Source organism: Strix uralensis, chromosome Z, assembly GCF_047716275.1.
Source record: "Strix uralensis isolate ZFMK-TIS-50842 chromosome Z, bStrUra1, whole genome shotgun sequence".
NCBI lineage: Eukaryota > Metazoa > Chordata > Aves > Strigiformes > Strigidae > Strix > Strix uralensis.
This window is the reverse complement of record NC_134012.1, coordinates 85855217-85874187: the sequence shown is the minus strand read 5'-3', so window position 1 is coordinate 85874187 and position 18971 is coordinate 85855217. Positions and strand designations below refer to the sequence as shown.

Here is an 18971-nt window from a genome sequence, read left to right as displayed (position 1 = left end):
CAGCCACACACTAACATCAGTGATTAACATCACAAATGCTATCACTTCTACAGCAGTTTTAATCAAAAGGTAAAAAAATCACTTCTCTAAGGACTACATATGTAGTCCATTATTTGACTTGACTGAAAAACAAGTAATTATGAAAATGAATGTGATAATTATGTTTGAGATTGACCCAACAGAGACATCAGTGAGAAGAGAGAACATGGAGAATCCAGCTGTCAGCTGAGTTCTGAGCTTCATTGTTTCTGTTTATCAAATCCCTCCACCTTCAGCCAAGACCTTGAGTTTTTCATGTGTGCTGAGGTGTGACATGCTGGTGTGAACGTGAGCTAATCTTTCACTGCTCCTAATGGCAGAACAGAACACCATGAAAAATGGTAATAATAGAAGAAACTTGAGATTTTAAATCTTAACTTTATTGATTGTTTTGCAAATACATAGAAGGACTTTGACATTTAGTTTGCAGAGCTTACAGTACAACTACATTTCCTATAATATTTCATTTTTTTGCTTTTTCAGGGACAAAAAGTAAAATATAAAGTAAAATAAGTCCAATGTGATAATATAGTAGACTCATCATCTTCTTCAGGAGAAAGAGTATCAACTGTCCTTGTCTTGTGAAGTGCTGTCAAGCAGGGGATGATCTCAGTGATGTCCCAATAAACCTTCACACATACCACCAACCACCGAAGAGGAATGAGAAGCTCTCATCCCTGTAATACTGACCATTGCAACTAGTGCTCAGAGTGTACCTTACCTGCGAACCACACTTGCGTCCACAGAGAGGGAAATACTTAGGAGTGCTTTAATTTCTAATCCTACTTTACAAATCAATTTAAAAAGTGGAGTCACACCTTGTTGCAAATAGCTTGTGCGGACATGTTATGTTTTCATAACAATACCAATATTCTAGCACAATATATTGTCCTCATGATAAAAAAATTCAAGTGTGACATACAGATATTTGCACCACTGTTGTACACGGAGAGAGCCTGTTCTCCTTTCTTCCCCAGTTTTCAGCACCATATTGACTTTTGCTCTCTTGCACTAACACTGATACAAATAAGAGAAGACACAGAACTCAAATATCCAGCATGTACGACAGTCTTCAAGTACTCTTCCACACTCTTGATCAAGTGTGATCTCCAAGCTTAAGAGAAAAAATAACCTGTTGCACAGACCTTAGCTGGTTATTCCTCACAACATCCCTGTGAGGTAGGGAGAAAAACATCTGCTTTTCCAGCAACAGGAGACAAGGCAGAGGGCACAGATGACATTTCTCAAAGCAGTAAGTGGAGAACTGGAAAAGCTGAAACTCAGGAGTTCTTGGCTTCTAATTCTTTGCTTCAGAAACCAAGGTGCTGAACTCCCAGACATTATCAGGTCATTAGTCTTTTTACAGCCATATGTTAATGACAACAATGGCTTCTGTGCGTACTCCAGCAAAGCATGGTTCTATGGCAGGAGCAGCATACACCTGATGCTGCCCCCAGACACTTCTTCTGTACTTTATATATGTCAACAAATGTTCAATGTAATTAACTAATCAGTCCTACAACTAATGTAGCATAAGTAATAGCAATAGATCAACATTTCATTTATAGATTTAAGACCTCCCGAGCTATTAACATATTTTTTTTTTCCTCTGGATAAGTTAATAGTAACTCCCTTCACCTGTTTTAGTTTTTATACTCCTCTCCTAAAACCAGCATCCATTCTGAGTACTCTGTACGGGAGCTTTGAGTGATGATGAACAAGACACCTTCAGGCATCACACCTATCCCCTCAGAGTAGCTTTTCACCCATCGTTGGCCCTGAAGGCAAAGATAGGCACCTTTTGCTGTGTACAGCACCACAAGGGTCAGAAGTGTCACTGAAGTGTCTTTATGGACTGGGGAAGAGGTCTCTGGGCTGCTCTATCCGAAACCAAAACTGTTTCATTCTTTGCTAAAATAGAGTCAACTTTTGTCATGTAGAGACTTTTAATCTGCAAAACCTCTGTGAGCAGAACTTCAGTCCACCTCCACAGCAATAGAAATGGCTAAACTTTAAGAAAGTAACTTGTCTGGAATGAGTGAATAACATAGGGAATACACCTAAACAGAGAAAACAGGCAAAAACTAAAGCCAGGTAAAAACGAATTTGTGCTAATCCTAGATTAAGATACCACTTTGATGAATGTAATCTCAAGTCTTGCAAGCAAATTACCTGTCAACCAAATCACTTGTATATGTTTAATCACAAAATTAGCACTAGTCTTTGTACAACATGTTTCTTTCCCATGGGCTCAGCATCAGATCTTGCCTATACATCCAGGCTATAGAACAGCCTACCACCCATGAATTCAGGTCATACAATTAATTATTATGGGAGTACTTTGTACCAGCATAAAGGTGCTTACAAAGGCATTTTGGTTATTCCTTTGTGGGAAGAAGGATCACCTACGCTGGTATCAGCAAAAGATTTTTAAAATTGTTTAGAGTAAGTGCAACTAAACAAAATAATCTAGAATCAAACGAGTTTTACTTCTATAGAACCCATGTGTGGATCAAGACAAATTTTGTAACTGTCCCATGAAAGAGAAGCATTTCTTATTTTAGAATGGAAAAATGCAGGACAAAGGCTAGTGCAGAAGATAAATACGGCAGGATTTTCCTATCTGGTTTCCTAGAAATGTGTTACACTCCTTTCACAGCACACACTGACTATGGTGAATACCTGATCCATCTAGTATTAGAATGCCTTTCTATACCATATTCCAACACTGCTTATCACATGTATGATAGGCGCACATATATATATATATTTATGCAGCTACATTTTGCATGGTTTTCATCACTTAATCTGCTCTAGTCCTGATGTCAAACATTATGTTAGGAATCATTTCAACTGAAGTGTTTTATGTGTTCCTATTTATATGAATGACAGAAACCATTATACTTGAAGAGAACACCGTATTTTAGTAAATGTGGATTTCCAGGCAATTCATGCTCTGTATAATAAAGACATATTGTGCTGATTTGGGATGTGAGATCCAATGCTGTCATATTACCTATTTGCAAAAATAACAGTCATTTTGTAATTAATAACAGGGAAAGGAAGATCTTTATCAAATAGCAGAACCAGTATGAGAGAATGACTTTTCATTTTGATTGTCTCATGGCATTCGTTCTAGTTACGGTATCATGAGTTTGGGTTCCAAACTCTAGTTTTTGCCGATGCCTTGATCAGCAAATGGTGCAAACTTATGGCTTTAACCCTAAACCAACTGTATTCTCTTCAGAAGGAATCTTCCAAGTGCCCACAACATTCTCCCCGTTTCTCTATGTTAACACTGGAAGGACAGATCTCACTCCAGAAACAATCTTCATGTGCCTTTGAATACGGGCTGGGGAAAAGGATTATACCTGGAGAGTAAAAGCAGTTCATGTGAGACAACTGTGCAGCTATCACTTGTCTGCACAGGGACAGAGACTTTTTAATCTTCCTCCTGCATACTAGCCCCATTCTAGTTTGTATGATTTAAATAGAAGGGGTCAGAGTTGGACTTTGGGAAGTGTAGGCTTCTTAATGCCACACAGAGCCCAGCGTTCAGGGCTAAGGACACAGTTATTTCCACTGGTAAAAAGTTTTTTCACAGATTCATTAAAAGGTTTGGGAAAAGGGAAGTCCATATTCCTGATGTCTCTCTACAGCTGCGTACATTTGCTATAGAGCACTCCAGAAACAAACCCCACAGCTTTACAGGAGAATGGACATGGTAAGTGCTGCAGTTCCAGAGCAATGGAGTGGTTTGTGAGTTTAATGACATAAGGAAAAGCAGAGGCAATCATAAGTTTTGCATGGTCATTTTCTGAATCTGTGTAAAAGATGTATTTGGCAGACAGACTACAAGGCATTTTTTTGACAATGTTCATTAACATTTTAGTATAACATTATTCACTATTTAGGGAATAAATTCATCCTTCCATTAAAATTGGTAATGTTATGAAAGTAAAATGCAATTTAGGCTGATAGTCACAGCATGAATTTAACTATCTGGAAACTACTTACAAAGCCCTTAAAAAAAAAAAAAAAAAAGAGAGAGAAGGAAAATTGCAAAACTGTCACTGATTCCTCTTCACTGAGCTTCATCTGGAAACAAGCCTTCTGGCAAGTTAAGCCCAGTCTGTATTTCACATTTAAATCTGCCTCATAGGCATTAGTTTTGGTGAAACCTGGCAAAAAGGAGGGAAAAAACACAACAGTTGGCATACAGATATAGCAGTACAGCCCACCATTCACTTCCACCTCTATCAACTATGTGCCACTGAAGACTAGAGACACTGTATTTATTTAAGCTGATATGTTTTGCAGTATTTCAGAGATAAACACTCCCACAACTAGATTTTCTGATACAAGAATACAGGATATGTGTGGTGCTAGTATCCAGCCTCTAAACTTAATTTATTTTGAGTTTGATTATTTAAGAATGCAAGCAGATTAAACTTGGACAGCTGAACCTGTACTTGCCACTGCTAATTGCATGGTCTTCTCAGATGGGTTCCGATGGCAGCAGAAGGGATAGTTGAACTCAGTTGAAGCAGCTCCTCAATTATACACCGTACAAGATGGCACACAAATGTAACTCAAAAATAGGGCGAGGCTTAGTTAATACACTGGCCCATAAATGGTCATAGCTTGTGTACAGTGGGGTGTACTTGCCATGGAAGCAAGAGGAGAGATAGCTGCAGATCGGCAACAGCTTCAGCCATCACCTTCTAATCCACTCGCATTCACACACCAATACGCTGAATGATGTAGAGGCAACAAAACAGATTATATTCAACACATGATTTAATTGCCACTGCAGTATTGAAACAAGTATGCCAAGGAATCTTAAACTGATGATTTCCCTTCTTTGCTCAATAGCCAAGTTCATTCTGCTTTTCCTCCCCACCCACCAGGAGATAGGATGCTGTCTGTCAATGCTGGGTCTGTGCAGAAGCAGTCAACTGAGTTTTGCAACACATACTGTACCTATAGTTGTCCTGGTTTCAGCTGGGATAGAGTTAGTTTTTCTTCTTAGTATCTAGAATAGTGATATACTTTGGATTCAGAATATGGATATACTTTGGATTCAGGATGGGATTTGCTATGAGAAGAATGTTGATAACACACTCATGTTTTCAGTTGTTGCTAAGAGATCAAGGACTTTTCAACTTCCCATATCCTGTCCATGTGCAGGTGCACAGGAAGCTGGGACGGAGCAGAACCAGAGCACTGGACCCAAATCAGCCAATGGAATATTCCATATCATATAAGGTCATGCTCAGTATATAGAGGAGGGTCAGCCAGGAAGGAGGGGATTCTTTCTCCTTTTCAGGATTGTGGTTTCAGGATTGTAGCTTCTCCAGGATTGTTAGCTGGGAATGGGCTGGGCATCAGTTGGCAGGTTGTGAGCAATCGCACTGTGCATTACCCATTTGTACTTTCTATTATTATTAGTCGTTTATATTATTTCAATTATTAAACTGCTTTTATCTCAACCTATGAGTCTCCCTACCTTTACCCCTCCAGTTCTCTTCTCCATCCCCCAGGTGAGGGAGGGTGAACAAGTGGCTGCTGGTGTTTGGCTGCCAGACGGGTTTAAACCACAACAATAGTATATGCATCATTTGATTTGATGATCTGTTTGATGATTATATAATTCAACACTTCTAATTTTACCTTTTTTAATTTAAATTTGCCTTTTTCCATTCCATTTGTGTGAGGACCTATTTATGTATTCTATTGTTTTAATTCCATATACTTATAAAAATCAATTAGTGATATTATAAAATATATTAAGAGACCAAAACACAGTAAGCCTAAACAGGAAACTAAATGAGGAAAGAAGGTGTAAATGGGAACAATACAGAAAAGACTTTGAAGAGTAGCAATGGTTAACACTTGACTGAACCCTGACTACAGTTCTACACAAGCACCCTGAGTATAAGCTCTCCACAGAAGATCCAAGCGTCTTTAAATATCTCCTGTTCCCAGTCCTATTTAAATAGGTGCCCCAGGATGAAGACCAAAAATAACTCATGTGATCTTACTTGTTCAGGATGAAAACAGTTCCACAGATAATCTGGCTCCTAGTTGATTAATGTGTCCCACTGAAACATCACATACTGCACTCCTTCTGTCTCCTTATCCCATCTTTTTCACTTAACAGTACTGAGCAAGCTAACTCATGAAAGAATTATATATAAGGGCCTTTCCAAGCATTAAAGCCTCTTTCTTTTAGAGGTACAGGGCTGTATTTCCTGTACCAGTTAGATTTCTATGTATCCTTCCTCCAGCCACTATATATCATCATTTATAAACTTATGAGAATAGCCACCAAGGAAAGCTTAGTTCATGAAGAATGTGTTTACTGCATGAAATGCTAATGAAATGTTTCCAGTGGATAGAAACTGTTCATTGATTTTTCAAAGTTGTGTGTGAACTAGGATAATAAATAGATGTAATAGTACAAGTGTAGAGGAGCTGAAGAAACTCCCTGAGTGCACCAGAATTCCTGGACTAGTTCCAGAAATGTTTCAACATTTCTGGTTCCAAGTGCCTATGTGCCTCACTTAATTTAGGCCTATTTCTGCCTCACCCAGGGATGGTTCCATTGAAGTAAAGGCAAAAACTTGAGGACGAAGATAGCACCATTAAAATACGTATTCTGCAAATAATGACAAAAGGCAATTACTGGAGGAGATTATTATTTTTCTGCTGTTGTAGATTTTGGTGCCATCAAAACCTCAAGTGTTTTACATTTGAATGAGCATATTACGTTAAATGTAATTTCTGCACATCTGATGCTAACAGCTGTCATTTGTGTGTACCACTATCTGCTTCAGAAAGGGTCTGATCCCCGTGAGTGCTGAAATGCCACAACGCCTGCTGAGGATAACAGAGGTGGCAAAAGCCTAGCACCACTCAGAACTGGACCGAAATAAAACTGTTTGCTCTAAATAAAATGTGATTAAATAAGCAGAAAAATGCTAACGTAACAAAGGAGATGGTTTGTGCTTGGAAAACAAGGAGTGATCAACTTTGAAATGCAGAAAGCCCTCTGAGTCCACTGCTTTAAATCACACTAGAGTCAGTCAATTTGGTAACGCCCTGTGCTAAGAGCACAGCATTTGGTAAGGGCTGAATGTGGTTAATGAAAACTATTTTACAGTACACAGCCACAGAGTTGCTACTTTCTTACAGCACCTCCTGAGCAACACATTCATACTGTTATTTCACTCACAGGAAGAACAGCTTATCTTGGAAGTTTCAAAATACTTTGCTAACATTGAACAGGTAAGCATACTGGGAGGAGTTTGCCTGGGCAGTCCCGTACGCCGCCTCTTAACTGGTAAGAGGACACACAGCCTCAGGGACTCCATGCAACTCAGGCTGGTTGACTCTCTGATTTCCAAACCCAAACTACCCTTTTCAGCTATACAAACAGCCCTATGCTTATTTAATTATATTTCTTTATGGCAAGCAATTCTTTCACAGCCTGATTCTGAATGATGCTGAGTCCTAATAACTTCTAATGACCTTATCAGGTGTGCAAAAACAAGTTAATATTCAAAAATGTAAAAACAGCCCCTTAAAAAAAAGATGACCAGTGTTAGTATATTTGTTAAAATAATAGAAGTTGCTTATACGTTACTAACTCCCAATTATTTGAAACTGCACATAAAAGCAAACCACAATTCCAACATCAGCTTTTGTACAGAAATCTGTTCCTAATGTGGCTTTTCAGTGGGGGTGATTGATCAGGAAAACTCAACACCCATTTAAAAATGGACTTAATCCTGCAACAGCCTGTTTCCTCAAAGGAAAATGTACTTCCAGAAAATAAAACCATATCCTCTATTATTTTGTACTCACTAGCTTGAACTTGGACAGTCAATTTCTTTTTAAACATACACTAGTCAATTGCTATTCAACTACCTAATATTTCCTTAACAGATGCCTTTCTTAAAATCCATGTTATCTTTTAAGATAATTTTGTAAAACTGAACTTTTACATTAAGGAAAAAAAAAGGAGGGGATGGGGATTTTTTACCCAGACAGACTTATCTTGATTATTTTTATAATGAAATACATCTGAAAAAGTATGGTTCTCAATCTGTTCTGTCATGGTCTCATCAACAGTATAAACCAGTATTAGCCCAAACAGATTACCTGCCAAGGTGATCTATATGCTAGGTTACAGCAAAACTGATTTAAGCATGGAAGATAAGCCAACACTTTGTCTTCACAACACAGTAAAATCAAGGGCGAATTGTTTATTTTTGATATGATGCTAGTCTATAATGAAGACTGTTGACTCTAAATCATGTTTTCTTTGGCATTTTGTTGTTGCAAATGTCCTTTAGGAGATGTTTTTCCAAATAAGCAGGCTGTGAAAATGGGTCTGTATCACCAAATGTGTCTCAAAGAAAGCCATACAGGCTATAAAGTTCTCCTCTCCAAAAAGGAGCAGTCTGCATGAGGATAGTTATATATAAAGTTACAGACATCCCATAAAATCTCGTTCGTAATGAACCTAGAGAGATGCTTGTTTCAGTTCAGATCATTCACTGCATCCACTGAAAAATGCTGCTAGAAAAGGGTCAACTCCTCATTTTCCACCCATTAGTTCTCTTTCAAACTAGCAAAACATATGATCCAAAAAACCTGCTTTTACTGTAGCAACGCAATATCACTAAAGGTCCTGTCACCGATATAAACAAGAACAAGATGTCTCATTCAGTGAACATAAATAATCACAAGCATACCTGTTAATCTTGCAAGGAAACCTGAGGCAGAGTCTTGAAATGTGGGAAAAAAAGGGATCAAGGATGCTGCTTTCTGAACAAATGCCTATCGCAACACTCAAGTCTCTATATTCTGAACTCCAAAATGAAGTAAAAAAGCTGTAGGTGTTCACTGTATATGAAAATCACGCTATCAAGGGTCCAATATGACACAACAGTGACCCAGTCTTGCTGTCACGGATGTCAGTAGAAGTTTTGATAAGGATTTCAGTGAGAGGAGGACTGGGTCACTGTGGCCTGGAAACATTCTTTAGAGAAGGAAAAAAAAGAAGAGCTAGTGCTCTTCCATGCCACGGATTTAATAAATCATTGTGGTTCATGCCTTCCATCTGCAGTGCTATAAAGATTTCAGGCATTACCAATCAGTAGGTACTGCTGACCCCCACGCATACTTGGCAGAGGTACATGCTTTGCAAGCAAGCATTGCTTTGCAAGCATTTATTCAAGCCACATTCTTTCAAGGTAAGTATATGAAAGTGCATAACCAAGCAGCATCCACATCTTTCATGCCCACGGCTCCTTTAGTGCAAGCTTCTGATTTCATGCATGACCATGGCAGTCATACAAAGCAGACTGCACTGGAGTTTGCCTTCAGGAGAACTAGGAAATGGTGCCTGTGAAGTGTCCCTTCCTCATCCTAGTAGGACAGATCCTAGGGACCTAGACTGTGGATGGATTGTTGCAATACCTCTCATCAATTGCTAACTTCAGGCTATCCTGAAGATTCAAAATTTATACCATTCCTTTGTGACATTTACAGGAAGGCACTAAGGGACAGTGAGCGGTGCTTTTACTTGGTCCTAATAGTCTTGCCCTATCATATCCATTGTGCTGCTGCAAAGCTTAATCTTGTAGACCATCATTTTAAGCTTATCACTTCTCTCTCCAAATTCTTTGATCACTTCCGCTTTCACTGCCTTGAGCACAGACTGCTGGACTTTACTTCGGGTAACACAATTAAATGCATACATATTGGTCACCTGAACCAAAAAGAAACCAACTCCTGACAAACAAGCAGGTTTGGAACATGTAAGGACTGCTGTCTTCTGACAACAAAAGTCCTTTCCTGTAGTTTCAGTCTATTTAAATGCTTACTAAACACAGCACCTTCAAATTAATCATGAAGTTAATCCTCAAATTAAATATGGAAGCACAAACCAAGGTGACTGACTGCAGTAGATACAAACCTACAAGGTCCTTTTTATGTTTTAATTTTGGATGCTAGCTGTTTGATAGGTTGATCAGCCAAAGAAAAAGAAGTCCTGACATTATCAAAGTTTTAAAAAATTTAAATTTTTTTTCCTAAATCACAGTCATAAACTGAACGAATAATTTATTTTGCACACAGAATTGCTGAATATGGAAGATTGCTTTGACTGTATATTAAAAAATAATAATTGCTTCCATAAAATGTTACATGGAAAATTAATAATGGAATAAAGTGATTTTGTGGCAGTTTCCTGCACTCTGCAGTTGCAGGTCACTCGTCTTTAACCGAACAATTTTTCTCAGATAAATGAAAGCATTTTCAGAAGTGAACAGCTCTTTGTTTAAAATATTTAAAACTCCACAAGAAAAACATACACTATCATATTTAGTTATCAGAAATGCTCTCTTATGGACACAGGAAATGAATGAAACTCCACAGGCTCATTGCTCATAAAGTTTTACTTACTGCCAATAGTATGCTCAAAGCCTTAATAACAAACTCTTTCACATACTAACTGCTCTGCAATCTTTCAATTATGTGCCCTAGCCCTACTGCAGAGCCCATGAAACTCTGCAAAGAGGAAGATAACTGCATTTCATTACCAAATATTCCCCAACTATTTTTACAGCACAACTTGTACACTGTCATATTCGATGTCCTCACCAAAGGAGGGCTGACTTGCCCCAAAAGACTTCACAATACAGAAGAAAAAATTTTGTAATGAGCATGTAGGAGAAGGCCATGAAGAAACTCTTATCTTATCAACCACATATATGCAATCAGTTACAATCTAGTGCACTACAGCTTTCCACTAATAAGTCAGTTTTGTGTTAGCATTAATGAGACTTAAGAATGAATGTGAAGGTCAAAAGGCAGTGGCTTCTGGATTAATGCAGAGCATAAGTTTCATTCGTACAAGGCAAAGGGAGAGAAAAAGCAAAGAAATCAACAGTAGAGCATTTGATTGGCACTAGTAACAGAGTGGACACTTGCAGTGACCCCACCTAAATATAGCATGAAAACTTAGCAACAGAGAGTTAGGTAAACTAACTTATACAGTGGAAAAAAAAATATCGGTCCACCTCTCAGGTATGAATCAGCTCCCCTCTTCAAAACATTATAAATAAGTTCCCCTTCCACACTGTCCTTTTACTCTTAGTCATTTCTCCATCTCTCCTGTTTCTCCCAGCTTCTAATGTTTCCAATATAATCACACTACATCTGCCCTAAATTATCTTATTTTCATTGTAAATCCCACAAGTAATCTACCCAGCCCTCTTCTATAAGGAGGAAACTTAATGTGTCTACAAGTCTTCATGGGACAAGTATTTGTGGAAAATACTTGTTCTGATACCAGACTAACAATATTTATTTGTAAAATGACTTACTGTGAAGTCACAGCCAGTGCTTTTCTTGATATCATCCACTGTCAGTCCTTCCCAGACTTCCACAAGGGTCAATCCCTTCTTCTTGTCCACATCAAACACAGCCTGGGAGGTTCAAATAACACATAATTTTTTATTATCATGAGCATGTAAATAGTAATATTGTACAAAATGGTGTGCTGAAGTAGGTAGCATTCAGTATCAAAAGATGCCATTATCAATTGGTTTCACTCTTCACTTCTCTGACTGACCAGTAAAGATTTCTGTTACATTTATTTGTACCTGAAAGAATCTGAAATACAAGATGTGTTAATTTTGTGGGAAAAAAGTGCAACTGTTCTTCATTGAATGAAATGAGGACCATGCCTTGTGGTCCAGTCTGGTGAGAACTGGGAGGTCCAAAGGGAAGGTCTGAGATGTTCTTTGCTGCAAGACAATGCTCACCATCACCAAGAGATCATGAAGGAAAACAGAAAAAGGCTATGTCTCCCTCATTCTTGTATTTCATTTTAAGGCCAGTAGAAAATTGAGTGGTTGATCACCTTCACCAGATTATAAGCTTCCAACAGTTACTGCACACCTAGTGCAAATTTTAGTATTTTCAGAAGCTAGTAATGAAAGACAAGATTTCTTGTAGTTTTAATAGAAAGCCTGTGAGGAAGTGTCTGAAGGAGCAAAGGCTGTTCTTTCTGATGTCTTCATAAAATACGCTTTCCATTTCCAAGGCTCACAAGCACATCAAATAAAAACACCTGTAAAACAATGTGCATTTTAATGGTGCCTACCAGAGGGGGAGATACACAGGTCACATGCTAGCTGACAGGGAAACCCTAAGGTCTATCTATAGTTATTTTCCTTAAAAAAAAACAAAAGTCAGTAGCAAAAGACCAGTGAAACTCGAACTTGAAATGTGAAGTCTTAAGCTCATCACAGAAGTGCACTGAAGTTCAGCTGTCCTCTGGGCACATAAGACTGGTTTACGGGACTGAAAAACCATAGCTCCTCTAAGTCTTAAAAGAGAAGCTGGGCATAAGGAACATACACACTAGGAAGGCTAGTGTGGAAACAGAATTTGAAACACTGTCTAAGTACTGTTGTACATTTGTGTCATCTCCTAATAAAGCAACGAGATCTGACAAGTGGTGACTGTTAAGAGAAATTTCTGCTTGTTTATTTTCTATCAGTTCTTGTTCACTTCCATTTTTTTATACCTTACATTTGTATGTGGTCAGTTAGTAGAAGGCTGAAAAAACTTCCATGTTTCCATTTATTTTCCCTTATTTTGTGAAGAAAAAATCCCTTCAAATTACAGTAGCAATATATCACCAAGAGAAAGCAAATTCTACATCAGCACCTTTGATGCATTCTACTTAGTATGATAGATGGCTCACACAGGGACTACTCTAAGTCCTTAAAAATGTAAACACTGACAATAAAAGAAGTATGATTACAGCAAAAACCTTAAGTCACTTATCCTTTGCTGAAAAGATCCACTAATGCACTTTGAGCACCAGCAATATCAGATACCCACAGAGAGTAAATTGCCTCACAAATGGAATCAAGTAAGGACAAAAGAACTAAATCCCTTCTACAGCTACTGGTTGTGTTTCTCCGAAAGAGTCTGCAGTATATGCCAAAGAAGACGCCAATTGTCTGACATACACATGCTACATAGTTGTTGCTCTGCTGGAAAAAACGAGCTGTGATGACAGCTGTATTTGAGGATTTGCATCTCACACAGCAAATTTTCAGGAATACTTTGGGAAAAATAAGGAGATACACACTCTGCATACTTCTGATGCATGGCATCTTTGTTCTGAAGGTGTCTAAGAATATGGTCCAGTATGCTAAATGTCAATGGTGAAAGCTTTAACAGGAAAAATATGAGCCCCCAGACCTCTGGAATTGACCTCCAAGGGAAGCTTTGACCTTCACTGGCAACAGGTACTGAATATATTCTTAATTTTTATGAAGCTTTAGTACTCTACTGATTGTCCCTTCTTAGGGATAGAGGAGGAAAGTATTGGCAAGGATTCAAGAAAAGTACTTTACCTTCTCAGTAATGATGCGGTTTACACATTGTTTCCCAGTAAGTGGTAAATTGCACTTTTCCAAGATTTTGTGGACGTTGCCCTGTGTTTAACAATACACAGACAAACATTAATTTTCAAAAACAACACAACTTACTCAGAATTCAAATACGTACATGAAAATCACAGATGTAGCCATTCACTATTATTGAAACATTCACTGTACTCAGAACACTCCTTGAATTAACTTCTATGGCAGATTACATCTCTGGTAATTTGGGACAGTTATTATTTAAATCCCACATATAGGGAGATGACTAATAAGAATCTCACTGTACCACTGAGTGGGCTCCTGAGTTTAGAAGTTCTGCATACTTCTGCTTAATAATCTGTCTTTCCTGCTGCAATGTGAGAATAAGAGATACATGGGACATCATTGATGACATATAAAGGACAAAAATTAGGGAAGGACATTGCAGGCATGACATTTCTCTGCCTTATACTTTATCAAAAACAGTATGTGCAAGATCAGCCATACACACAGGCATTTCAAATCCCCAGGGCTCAAGTGCATAGTCATACTCTGAAAATAGTAAATCCAGTTTCTTTACCCACATTGAATTCCCATTCCCTCCATCTCTCCAGGAAAGCCCAAAAGCAGACTGAGAGATGAGTGCAATATGCTCATCCTCAAGTGCTACACAGAAGTTACATTATCTCTGGTTTAGATAGGACAAATTAGCATGCAAATATAGTAGAAAAGAATGTATATATAGAAAATAGGATTTACATTTTTCTGGGGCATCAAATGTCAGCTGCTCTAAATCCTGGGAAAAATATTACCTAATGAAAAGACATAGCTTCTGACATGAAGCTGGGTAGGTAAAATTTGGGTGGTGAGGGGGTTTTATTCTTCTTTTATTCTTCTTTTTTTTCTTTCTTTTATTCCTTCATTTTTTTTAATATGAATTCACAAATGGCTTTAGATCCTGCTAAATGAATGTAGGCTGCAAGAGCTCTGAATGGGTATAAAAGAGATGGATCACTACATTTTTAGTCAGTATTTGTAGGCGTTTTACAGAGGTAGCATTAAGTGAACATTTCTCCCATTATCACATGCTTTTGTTTTTTCTCTAATTATCAATTTTCAGTTATGCATTTCAAAACTCTCAGAGTATTACATATCTCATTTAATCACCTGAACACAATACTTTTTAAATTTACAATCATCAGTTTGCCTTAAGGCTTAATATAAACCCAGGAACCATCTCTCAGCCAGTTTGACTCCTGACTGACAACAAAATGAGCAATACACGTGCTTTAGAATTTATCTTTTTCTATGAAGAACTATTTCTTCATTCTAATTCTAATTATACTGGCAAGATCCACATCTGGTATCAAGGCAACTACTCTGATGAAACTCACTCACTCTTAATGAAAATAATGACTTGTGACACTGTTACTTTCAATTGATCTATTTGTATCATGTCCACCTTGAGGACCTTCCTGCATAGTTTGCCTAAGAGCCAAGATTAATCTGTGCTGTTTATAATATCTTCAGCAACATATCAGGTATACTTCTCAGCCATATGAAATGAAGTGTCTCTTCTTGGTACCCAATTGAGATGGAAATACATAGACTTGCAGAGGTGACAGTTTGAATGGCTCCTGTGACCCTGAGAACTGATACATTCCAGCTTCTTAACACTTGAGCTGAAAATTATTGTATTACCAGTGAGTATTACAGGTGACTTTTTAAAGACATCCATCAGGGCGCTATCAGAACAAGAATCAAAATGGAACCGCATGAATTTTTACCATCTGAGTTTATACAGGATTTGTTCAGATAAAGAAAAAGACTGTTGTGTAGATACATAAAACGTTAAGGTGTTTTAGTCTGCTTTAAGTAAAAAAATCTGTTGTTGAAGAATAAAAATGTCCTTAATCTTCAACAACACTTTAAAATGAAAACTATTCACAATGATAGAAAGGACTTTTCAATTCAGTGCTCCATGTTTCAGTCACATCCAAATCAAGTGCTTAAAACTAGCTTCCATTCTATTTTTCTGAATGGTGTAGACAACTCATTTCACAACACGGAACAATTACCAGCCATTACTTTATTATGTTTTGAAAAACATGTCAATGATGGTATGGGGGTAAGAACTTGACTTTTATTTCTCTTAGGCAGCATTTAGCAGATTAGGCACAGATGAACAGTGACTGTTTAGAGATTAAATAACAACCTTACATTCTATTTTTTTTTCATGTTTATAAACAAAAAAGTAATTTAGCAAAAAATACATTAAGAAATACCGTAATGAATACCGTAAGAAATACCATAGACTTAAGGTCCATTTGCCAAGTGTCTCACAGCAGCTTAAGCATATGGAGCAAAAACTGAGCCATCCTTCCACAGGTATGCCCTCCTGGTTCCTGACATGCTGTGATGTATAGATTTCCTGAGCTAGAGACTGCTCCTGGGCAATGCTATTTAATTGTCACTGATGAACTTAACCTCATAAAACAGTTTAGTCACTTTTATGTAGACTTAATTCTTTGAGCTTCTGCATCATCCTGCCGATCATCCACAACTTCATTAGCTGGCTGTGAAAAATGGTTCTTGCCATTTTAAACATTCTGGTTGCTAATTTCAGTTGGCTTCTCCTACTTCTTTTATAAGGCCGTGACCAGCCATTCTGCATTAATCTTCTCTGTGCCCTTATTATTTTGCATATTTCTGTGTTACCCTTCCTCAATAGCATTTCTTAAGCTGAAGAGTCTTCTACAAAACTCATTTCATGTTCTGTCATCTTCCTTCTGTACCTTTTGGTTTTCATTACATGTAAAAATTTAAGTAATTAAAAATGTAAATCATTTGGGGCAGAGCATATTTAGTTTCATTTGTAATATACTGCATATCATAGTTTAAAAAGACGAAAATTCTTTGAGTATTTGAGTGTTAAGACAGATACTAGTTTCATCCTCATAATCAAGTGTAAATTATATTTTGCCTGTACAGCAAGGACTCAGCCTACTATGTTTAAAAACTGCAACAAGTGCACTGAAAGAACAACGCACTTTTAAACTCTTAGAAAACTTAATGTACAACAAGCTATTACTACTATACAAAAAAACGTAAAAGGGATTAAAATATCCTTCACAAGATCACAAACCAGACAAAACTGACTGCAAGAACGACCTATTACAGCAACTCTTGAATATGTCCATTGAAGGTACTGCACGTACCCCATGCCTTTCACTGTATTTCCATCCATCAAATCTTGACTGCTGTTTATTTACAGGAGACTTTGGCATCTAATGACAGATTTCTTATTCATTTGGAGAATAAGATGACAAAAATATCCCTATACTAAAAAGCCAGCAGACACAACAGACTGTCACAGTACATGCAGACATTTCTTTCGCTCAGTGGCACACTGGGCTTTGATCAGGATGAAAGATTGCTCCTCTGATGCACAGATACAGATGAAATAAGTTTGTGAGAAAATCTTTGGTGTAAAGAATTAAAAAGCCGTGAATATAAAATCAGATCTGTAAGAAGCAGTCACCCCAATAAAAGGCTAAAGAAAAAAAAAAAAAAGAAAAAAAAAAAAAAAAAGGAACATCTGTAACACCAGCAATTGATTTCCAAACATTAGACTTCCGTATTTCATTATCTTCACTTTTCAGCAAACAAGAAGTAGTAGTTGGAAGACCTCAAAAAGAGGCTAGGTAAGAGTGCCAAGAATACCCTCCATTTTAAAACAAGAATAAAATGAAAAAACATGTACATAGTTTAGTTTTGGAGTGCCTTCTCACAAAAGCAGAAGAAATAATTTATGAAAGCCTATAACTGGCTCTCTAGAAGTGCCCACCAGGCATCCCATGTATGTAAGAGCCCAAGTTCTGCACACATATGCCAAAATGAGTAAGTCTATTCCTGGACTGTTTGTAACAGTGAACCTATCCGTGTATCCATCTTTTTCAGGTTTCAGTACTCCTATTGACAGAAAAACAACATGCAAACAACTCCCATACACTGTGTGGAAAAAAGATTTTGGTAATAGTACTCTTAAGATAAAAACTGGCATGAATAATTACACCGTGTGTGGACTCTGAGCCTTAACCAAATTTCACAGTAACTAGAAATTTAGCATAAATGTTTATTCAGATCATATTTATACCTTAAGTATGTGTCTGAGCAAATGGGTCATTACATATCCAGTTTTGGGGAGGCTGTGATAGGGATGAGAGTCTTAGAGATGAATTTACTTTGTACTTTCATTTACTTATTTACACACATGCATACAGAAGCTACTGGTCAGGCTCAGCCCTGTAACTGAAAATGTGCCCCTTGAGATCACAGTTTAGTATAAACTGTGAAACTACTGTATTTTTCAACATTTTTCTTTTTAAAGTGAAAATTCATTCTTCAAATCACATTTAAAAAACACACAACTGTTAATATATTTAGCTTTCATATTCACATATTTACTATAGTTTACCATGCAAATTCCTTATGCTTGCCCACATGCATTCTGACAGGGATATTATCTTGAATGATACACAACTAATTCTTATTGCAGACACACAACAAATTTGTAGTTACAGAAACTGAAATTAAACAAAAAGTTCATTTTCAAGCATCGGTATAGTTCCCTGAAAATAGAGATTTTTGTCCTTCAGTACATTTTCTCATAGTTTGGACAGTCCAGTTTTAGGAGTTTCAAATGACAAGTTTCCTATGACCTTCTGTGGGAGACCGTTTATATCTATAAACTCCCACCACAAAGAAGTCTCTGGATTAACCTCTGTCACATAGTGATGTAAGGCAGCCTGCATCTCATCATGCCCAAAAGATCTATTCTATTAAGCTCTCAGTACCAATTTGACTGGCAACTTCAAAGGTAAGTATTTTTCCATCATAACAAGTATCTAACCACGGGGAACCTCATTTTTCAAATTATTCTGAGGCGAAGAGTAAAACCTCTGGGGTAGCATTTACTGTAGCTCTGGCAATTGCCACTCTCATTAAATTTGGATGAAGTAACTAAAAAATGTGCGCAGCTTTTAAACATCAAGTTAATATTTCATTTTTTTCCGTGGTGAATGATTCACTTACAAAAGGAAAGGAACCACACTAACCTAGCCCTCTGTTCCACCTCCATAATAACCAACAGCAAAACTGTCAAAACCTCACAAAGTAGCAGAATGAATGTAAGATGTCCTTCTATTTTTCCCTTCTTTTTTTGGTACAACAGAAAGCACTAATTTAGAAAGAAGCAGCAGAACCTTACCTTGGCTGAGTGCTCCATGGTGACAACCACTTTGGTCTGTGCACTGGATACAAGGTCCATGGCACCCCCCATTCCTTTCACCATCTTACCCTAAAAATAAATTTTTAATGGAAATGTAACATTTTTACTATTAAAAAAAAAAAAAAATATATTGGCAGCAATGACAGCACAAGATATTCACCTTTCCGCATAGAAAGCCCACCTAT

The 18971-nt window shown here is 37.4% G+C and overlaps 1 protein-coding gene across 2 annotated transcripts in view; it reads right to left on the bottom strand.

The window, feature by feature from the left end:
• Positions 1 to 397: 397 nt before the first annotated feature.
• The window catches only part of OXCT1 (3-oxoacid CoA-transferase 1), a 100135-nt gene continuing 81561 nt past the window's right edge, over positions 398 to 18971 (bottom strand). The window contains exons 14-17 of one of the 2 annotated variants that reach the window (XM_074855192.1): positions 18766 to 18855; positions 13488 to 13568; positions 11439 to 11540; positions 398 to 4220 (exon numbers count right to left, since the gene is read on the bottom strand). In XM_074855192.1, coding sequence (XP_074711293.1) covers positions 4185 to 4220; positions 11439 to 11540; positions 13488 to 13568; positions 18766 to 18855 — 309 coding nt within the window. In that variant the 3' untranslated portion in view covers positions 398 to 4184. Of the gene's footprint in view, positions 4221 to 11438; positions 11541 to 13487; positions 13569 to 13638; positions 14484 to 18765; positions 18856 to 18971 lie in introns of those variants that run through there. The other variant, XM_074855193.1, reaches the window with a different exon arrangement.